This window comes from Aotus nancymaae, unplaced genomic scaffold, assembly GCF_030222135.1.
Source record: "Aotus nancymaae isolate 86718 unplaced genomic scaffold, 86718_ANA_hifiasm-v0.15.2.pri h1tg000018l, whole genome shotgun sequence".
NCBI lineage: Eukaryota > Metazoa > Chordata > Mammalia > Primates > Aotidae > Aotus > Aotus nancymaae.
Window position 1 is genome coordinate 5,336,348 of NW_026988430.1, and position 8,963 is coordinate 5,345,310.

The 8,963-nt window shown below is 51.9% G+C and overlaps 1 protein-coding gene across 1 annotated transcript; it reads left to right on the top strand.

Moving 5' to 3' along the window:
• Nucleotides 1–2,655: 2,655 nt before the first annotated feature.
• Nucleotides 2,656–8,602, top strand: LIAT1 (ligand of ATE1). Its single transcript, XM_064378001.1, is given in 3 exon segments — nucleotides 2,656–2,891; nucleotides 2,893–3,113; nucleotides 7,075–8,602. Coding segments are annotated over 3 exon segments (837 nt in total). The 3' UTR covers nucleotides 7,455–8,602.
• Nucleotides 8,603–8,963: the final 361 nt, after the last annotated feature.

The following is an 8,963-nucleotide window of genomic DNA, read 5'->3' on the forward strand; positions in this document are numbered from 1 at the left end:
AGGGGTCTGTTCTAGCAGCCGTGTGGATGGAGTTCGTGGGGAGGGGTCTGTTCTAGCAGCCATGTGGATGGAGTTCGTGGGGAGGGGTCTATTCTAGCAGCCGTGTGGATGGAGTTTGTGGGGAGGGATCTGTTCTAGCAGCTGTGTGGATGGAGTTCACGGGAATAGGTCTGTTCTAGCAGTCATGTGGATGGAGTTCATGGGGAGGGGTCTGTTCTAGCAGCTGTGTGGACAGAGTTCGTGGGGAGGGGTCTGTTCTAGCAGCTGTGTGGACAGAGTTCGTGGGGAGGGGTCTGTTCTAGCAGCTGTGTGGACAGAGTTCGTGGGGAGGGGTCTGTTCTAGCAGCTGTGTGGACAGAGTTCGTGGGGAGGGGTCTGTTCTAGCAGCCGTGTGGCTAGAGTTCATGGGAAGGGGTCTGTTCTAGCAGCCATGTGGACAGAGTTCATGGGGAGGGGTCTGTTCTAGCAGCTGTGTGGATGGAGTTCGTGGGGAGGGATCTGTTCTAGCAGCCGTGTGGACAGAGTTTGTGGAGAGGCTTTGAAAGCACAGACCATTCAGGAGAGGACCCAGAAGACCCAGGGCCAGAACTGGCAGTTGGCCTCAGCCTGGGTAAGTGTAAGGAATAGAGAAGTTCTTCAAAGTTTTTATCTTAAGCCTTAAAGAGTAACAAATTCTTACTCTAAAGTCCCAATCCATGATTAGCCCCTGTATTCCAGCCCAGCTGCTCTGACTCTCTTGGGCATGCAAGTCCCAGCCCACTGTTCATGCCATTCCTTATTTGGAGCCGCTTCCTTGACCATCTGGTGAGCATCTTCCTCTTTTCTTTGTTCTCTCCCCCTTTGTCTATTTAGGAAAGTTTTAAGTTATTAGCCAATTGAATAAAGTATAGAATGTGAGGTCCTGCTCCAGCCAGTGGAGGCCGGATACAGTAGCAGGGAGGACGTGTCAGGTTATAAATAGTGCTGTCTCCTTTGTTGTGTGCACTCTCATGACCAGACTACTGGAGAGCAGTGCCTTTTCTGCAGAAAGTAAAAGAAAGCCTTGCTGAGAAGCCTTTTGTCTGAATGCTGATTCTTCCCTGCAACATCGGAAGATAAGCACTTACTCCCAACAGTAAGGGACGAGGGAGAGGGTGGGGGACATGGAAGGCCGCCAGGTTTCCGGCCAGTCCAGCAGTTTTGTTCACTGAGATGGAAAACCATGGAGAAGTAAGTTTGTCTGGGACACACTGGCTTTGAGAGTCCAGGGTAGATGCATGAGACTGAAACTTAGGTGATAAAAATTGAGGTGAGAATACACAGCATTTACAAAGGTACAGGAGGCCGGGCGTGGGAGCTCATGCTTGTGATCCCAGGGCTCTGGGAGGCCGAGGTGGGAACATCAATGGAGCCCAGGAGTTCGAGACCAGACTAAAACCAAACACCAAAATTCTTAGCCAGGCTTGGGGGTGGGAGGCCCAGGTGGGAGGATAGTTGAAGCCTGGGAGGTGGAGGTTCCTGTGAGCCATGATAGCGCCACTGCACTCCAGCCTGGGCAACCAAGCAGGACCCTGTCTTAAAAACTAACAATTAGGGCCGGGCGCGGTGGCTCACGCCTGTAATCCCAGCACTTTGGGAGGCCGAGGCAGGTGGATCACGAGGTCGAGAGATCGAGACCATCCTGGTCAACATGGTGAAACCCCGTCTCTACTAAAAATACAAAAAATTAGCTGGGCATGGTGGCGCATGCCTGTAATCCTACTGACTCAGGAGGCTGAGGCAGGAGAATTGCTTGAACCCAGGAGGTGAAGGTTGCGGTGAGCCGAGATCGCGCCATTGCACTCCAGACTGGGTAACAAGAGCGAAACTCCATCTTAAAAAAAAAAAAAACTAACAATTAAAAATAAAATTTTTAAAAGGCAGTCGGGTGTGGCGGCTCACACCTGTAATCCTAGCACTTTGGGAGGCCGAGGCGGGCGGGTAAGTTGAGGTTGGGTGTTCGAGACCAGCCTGGCCAACATGGCAAAATCCCATCTCTACTAAAAATACAAAAATGAGCTGGGAATTGCCTGAACCCAGAGGCAGAAGCTGCCATGAGCCACAACTGCACTACCGAACTCCAGCCTAAGCGACTGAGCAGGACCCTGTCTCAAAAAATAGCAATTAAAACTAAAATGTTGAAAAAGCACAGTACTAGACCACAGGCGTATCAGCCCAGAATTTAAAATCTCCCTGCCCACCACCCCTCTGCGCGGTCAACTGCCCGAGGTTTCCAACACAGAAGCACGCATGCGCACACCACTGTGCCAGAGGCGGCCCACAGAAGTACGCACGCGCACACTAGGTGCCGAGGGCTCCGACAGAAGCACGCATGCGCACACCACTGTGTGCCGAGGTTATCAACACACAGAAGCACGCAATCGCACACCTCTGTGGCTGAGGTTTCCTACAGACAGAAGCACGCACACGCATACCGCTGTGTGCCGAGGACTCTGACAAAGCACGCATGCGCACACCGCTGTGGCCGAGGTTTCCGACAGAAGCACGCATGCGCACACTGCTGTGTGCCAAGGTAGCTGAAAGAAGCACGCATGCACACAATGCTATGTGCCGAGGTCTCCGACAGCACACATATGCACACCACTGTGTGCCAAGGTTGCCAACACAGAAGCACGCATGCGCACACCGCTGTGTGCCGCGATCTCCGACAGAACACTTCTAGGTGCCGAGGGCGCCAACAGAAGCACGCATGCATGCGCACACCACGGTCTGCGGGGCTCCAGGCAGAAGTGTCCTGACTGCGCAGGCGCGGCAGGGGCGGTCGCCATAGAGACGCGTGGCCCTAGCCCGGCCGTTCGAACGCAGAGCCGCCCACCCGTTGGCAGCTGGTCTCGGGAGTCCCCAGGGCGGGTCGCGGCCCAGCGGGCTGATGGACCGCTGCGGTAGGGTGGGGGCGTCGGGGTATGAAGACGGAGAGGATGACGATGGCGAGGAGGAGGAGCGGGAGGGCGGCGCTGCGGAACCCCGGCGGTCTAGACTGCCCCCCATCACAGGCGGTGCCTCCGAGCTGGCCAAACGGAAGGTGAAGAAGAAGAAAAAGAGGAAGAAGATCAAGGGTTCTGGCAAGGGGGACGGTAAGAGGAGCAGCTGGTACCGCTGCGTCAGCTCTAGTACTGGAGATTCTTCCGGGACCCTCCACTCCCAGGGACCCCCATTTATCTGGAGACCCGTCAGACCGGAAACAAAAGCTCAGCGGTCCCAGACAGAGGTCCTCCTGCTCTCCACACATGCCTGTCAGCAGCACAGCGATGCCCCAGCTGCACCCATGGAGACCATCCACCAACTTTGCAGTCCCTTAGCCCCACACAGAGAATCCCACAGACATCCACCATTCCTAAGAGCCTGCCAGTCCCACACAAAGACACCCTCTCAACTTCCTAATCCCTCAGCCAAAACTGGCAATCTTAAATGTCTGCACCTTCCCCACAGAGGCCCTCCTCACAAGACACTGACGCTACATGAAAGAACCTCACTCTAGTGTACAGAGAAACGCAGACTCCTGCCTCTCCTCCTCACACCTCGTGCGTGAAGGCTACTGCCTCTGGATGTGCTGTAGGCCCCCACACCCACAGATGTGTGTATAAAATGTCCTCATGCACGGACTCCACCCCACACCCACCAAGGGACTGCACAAACCCCATTACACCAGTCATTGTGACATCCTCCTATACTCCCGAAACCCTCGACAATTCCCCCGTTCATATCAATGTAACACCATCACAGGAAACTAAAGGGTAAACTTTGGGAGGCTGAGGTGGGAGGATCACTTGAACCCAGGACCTCCAGGCTGCAGTGAGCTATGATCACACCCCCGCACTCCAGCCTGGGCAACAGTCGAGACCCTGTCTCTCTAAACAAACAAAAACAAGAAAAACTAAAGCATGAGTCCCTGTCGTGTACACACATTCACACTCTACACTCTACACACACACAGACTGTTCATATGTTACGCATTCACCGTCATGCACACGCATTCACACTCTACAGCCTGCACAGACTGTTTATACATTATGCATTCAACCTGTCATGCACACACATTCACACTCTAGTCTACACACACAGACTGTTCATGTGTTATGCATTCACTGTCATGCACACACATTCACACTCAGTCCACACAGACTGTTCATATATTACGCATTCACCATCAGGTACACACATTTACACTCTACAGCCTACACACACACACACAGACTGTTCATGTTATGCATTCACCCTATCAGGCACACACATTCACACTCTACAGTCTACACACAAACACAGACTGTTTATATGTTATGCATTCAACCTGTCATGCACACATTCACACTCTACAGTCTATACACACACAGACTGTTCTGTGTTACACATTCACTGTCAGGCACACACATTCACACTCTACAGTCTACACACACACACACACACTGTTCCGTGTTATGCATTCACCCTGTCAGGCACACACATTCACACTACAGTCTACACACACACAGACTGCTCATGTGTTATGCATTCACCTGGTCGTGCACACACATTCACACTCTACACACACACACATACAGAGACTGTTCTGTGTTACGCATTCACCCTGTCAGGCACACACATTCACACTACAGTCTACACACACACACAGACTGCTCATGTGTTATGGATTCACCCTGTCAGGCACACACATTCACACTACAGTCTACACACACACACAGACTGCTCATGTGTTATGCATTCACCCGGTCGTGCACACACATTCACACTCTACAGTCTACACACACACACAGACTGCTCATGTGTTATGGATTCACCCTGTCGGGCACACACATTCACACTCTACAGTCTACACACACACACACACACACACTGTTCATACGTTATACATTCACATGCGCGGTCGTATGCAGGCAGGAATTGCAGTGTCTCTCAGAGACACATTCACAAACACACAGCACCTGCTACAAACCCCCCATCCCTACATCTCACCAAGCTCTTCTTGTAGAACCCCTAGATATCTTGACAAGGGGACTAAGCACCCACTTTGAGGAGAGAGAGTGCAGCAGTGACAGAGAATGCAGGTGCTCGTGAGTGCTGTGAGTCCACTGTTACCCGTCTGTTCCACCTCAGTGGCTTTGGCTGTCAGGGAGATGGCCCTAAGCTTCAGTTCTGGCCTGGCCCTCTGTGGCAGAGCGGGCACCAAGACAAGCAGGAAGCAGGAGTGGCAGCCTTGCCCACATCCACCATGCAGTGTGGGAAGGGAGCAATAAGAAGATAAGTAGTTCTCAGGGAGAAAATTCTGCAGTTCAGGTCAAGAAGCCCTATATGGCTGGGCGCAGTGGCTCACGCCTGTAATCCCAGCACTTTGGGAGGCTGAGGCAGGTGGATCATGAGGTCAGGAGTTCAACACCAGCCTGGCCAACATGGTGAACCACTTGTCTCTACTAAAAATACAAAAATTAGCCGGGTGTGGTAGTGTGCATCTGTAATTCCAGCTACTTGGGAGGTTGAGGAAGGAGAATCGCTTGAACCTGGGAAGTGGAGATTGCAGTGAGCCGAGATCATGCCACTGCACTCTAGCCTGGGAGACAGAGCGAGATTCCATCTCAAAAAAAAAAAAAAAAATGCTGGGCGCGGTGGCTCAAGCCTATAATTCCAGCACTTTGGGAGGCCAAGGCAGGTGGATCATGAGGTCAAGAGATCGAGACCATCCTGGTCAACATGGTGAAACCCGATCTGTACTAATACAAAAAAAAAGTTAGCTGGGCATGGTGGCACGTGCCTGTAATCCCAGCTACTCAGGAGGCTGAGGCAGGAGAATTGCCTGAACCCAAGAGGCAGAGGTTGCGGTGAGCCGAGATTGCGCCATTGCACTCCAGCCTGGGTAACAAGAGCGAAACTCCGTCTCAAAAAAAAAAAAAAAAAAACCATGTGTATCTGCAAAAAGAAATTTAGCAGTTCAGTGTCCTTCTGGTGTAGCTTTTCACTGTAGAAATTACAGTGGCATGGCCGGGCGCGGTGGCTCACACCAGTAATCCCAGCATTTAGGGAGGCTGATGTGGGCGCATCAGAGTGTTAGGAGATTGAGACCATCCTGGCCAACATGGTGAAACCCCGTCTCTACTAAAAATACAAAAATTAGCTGGATGTGGTGGCGGGCACCTGTAGTCCCAGCTTCTCAGGAGGCTGAGGCCGGATAATCGCTTGAACCTGGGAGGCAGAGGTTGCAGTGAGCTGAGGTTGTACCACAGCATTCCAGTCTGGGCAACAGAGCAAGACCGCATCTCAAAAAAAATAAGAAAGAAATTACAGTGGCATGTACCTCATACCGTCAGCAGGGGACACTAGATAGTTTTTAGGGAATAGAAAGGTAGGGAGACGTCAAAAGATCATTTTTTCTTTTCTTTTTTTCTTGGGGAAGGAGATATTTCTCTCTCCCCTAAAACACAAGGATGAGCTGATGAAAGAACCACAATTTGTAGCATTTTATGTGCATGTTAAATAATTCTGTCATGCTATTGATGTAAAAAAAAATAAATAAATAACAGTACAAGCCACACGACAGAAGCATTTCTGGCTTGGCATAGTGTTGCTTTCATCAGTCAAATTTAGGAGGCTTTTCTGTTCTCCGTTTCTCCCATCATAGACTGTCTAGACGAGGGCACAGTCACAGACTCCCAGACCTGGGAAACAGCCGTGGGGAGCACGCGGTGAGGGTGGGTGGGAGCAGCACAGCTGGTGGAAAAACAGGGCACTGGGGCCAGCCCACACTGATCCCAGCTCTGCTGTTCGCTCAGAACGTTGGCAGGTTCCTGGAGTTTCCTCACCCGAGCAACAGGGCCTAGAGCCTTTACCCAGAGGGCCTGGCTCAGTGTCTGCTCAGTGAACTGTTCCTCCCACCCCAGAATGACTTGAGCAGAAGCACACAGGAAATGGGTGGGCATGAGGCCGGTGGGCTTGGCAGCCTGAGCCCTGGGTAGAGGCCCCCCCTTCCATCTTTGGTGATTTGGGCACCATCCCAGCAGGCTAAGAGCAGACCTCGCCCCACCACTAACCTCCTCGTCTCCTCAGCAGACAAACATCAGAGCCAGAGCCCGAAGAGCCGGCCGCTCTCCCCATCCTTTCACGACATCTTAAGTCCCGGTGAAGACCGTGGCCGGAGACCAGAGCACAGACAGAGCAAGGTAGAAAGCAGGCACCTGCCTCCCGACTCCTCCACCGTCAGCCTCTCCGACTTCGCTGAAGTAGCAGAGAACCTTTCGAACCGGATCAATGAGAGTCTGCGCTGGGATGGAATTCTTGCCGACCCAGAGGCAGAGAAAGAGAGAATTCGCATCTACAAGCTCAACAGGAGAAAGCGCTACCGGTGCCTGGCCAAGGGTTTCCACTCCAACCCCAACGCCGAGGAGACCCCCGAGACCCTGCCCCACCTCTCCAACAGAGACGGCAGCTGAAAGCCAAGCCCCCAAGCTCCACTTCGAAGGAAATGTTACCCCACAGCTTCTACACTCTCTTCAGCTCCCACTCTGCTGAAGTCAAATTCCACCCACGACCCTGACAAGCTTGTAATTTCTCCTTACCACAAGTTTATTATGTAAAAAAGTCATCCTAGGAGGAAATGAGACCTGTATCTGAAGGAAGCCGACGTTTGGTGTGTGGATGAGGCCGACTCTCCCGTCACCAAGATGCCCTCGGGTGCCCCGGGAAGCCGCCGTTCCTTGAGAACAAAAGCAACTTAGTGAACAGAGTCCTTTCCAGAATTCCCTTTTTCTTAAATAAGCTGACATCTGTTGTTTAATTCCTCACCACAGCTGGATGTCTTATCGTCTGCCCCAAAAAGACAAGAAAGTGTGTAGATATTTACATCTTGAGTCTCAAACTCACGGTGAAACTCCTCACACGGCGCCTGCTTCCGTAGGCCCAGGACAATGCCCTGAGCCTCTTGGAGCCTTTTCTGTTTTAATTAAATACACGGCCTGGCTTTATCTGGCCTCAAAATAAGTGGGTTCCAGAACTTCATCCCTGGAAAGTTACTATGGGAAGTCCCAAAAGGAATACCGCTTCTCTTATAAACATGGTCCTCTCTTAACCCCCATTATAAAAAGCCTCACTACCCTGCTTCTCCTAAATACACATTCCTCCTGCTGCAAATACCCAGTGAGGGAGGGCCGTGTGTTCTCTTAGTTTGTGTTCTCCCAGAAGCAGACCTGGAGATGAGGATTCAAATGCAAGTAGATTATCCGGGAGGTGAAGAAAAGGTGAGAGGGTGAGAGAGAGAAGGGAGACGGCCAATCCTGGGACTTTTCTTTTTAGACAGGATCCCACTCTGCTGCCCCTGCTGGAGTGCAGTGGTGTGATCACAGCTCCCACTGCAGTCCGCCTTCTGGGCTCAGGCGATCCTCCCATCTCAGCCCCTTGAGTAGCAAGAACTACTGGCAAGTGCCAACACAGCTAATTTTTAAAATTCTTTGTAGAGATGGCAGGGGGTGTCTCACTATGTTGCCCAGGCTAGTCTCGAACTCCTGGCCTCAAGCAATCCTCCCACCTTGGCCTTCCAAAATACTGGGATAATAGGCATGAGCCACTGTGCCTGGCCCCCACTTCCAGGGACTATGAGGCCAGCTTTCATACTGGGCAACTAGAGCTTAGTTCCATAGGGAAACCCACTTCTAGAATTATCCCACCTGAGGGTGAGGAAGCTGGGGGGTATTTATACTCCCCCAAAGGCACTGGCTGAGGGCTGGTCGTGTGTGTGTGTGTGTGTGTGTGTGTGTGTGTGTGTGTGTGTGAAAGAGAGAGAGGGAGAGAGAGAGAGAGAGAGAATATCCTGGCATTTCTAGCTGAAAGGTCCAAAGAAAGAGGGTGGTCTCTGGGGAAGTCTCAGCTACCTCAGCAGCACCATGGGTCTGAAAGGGATAACATGGAGAGCTAAGATGAGATCCCTGACCTTCAAGAGGTTACAG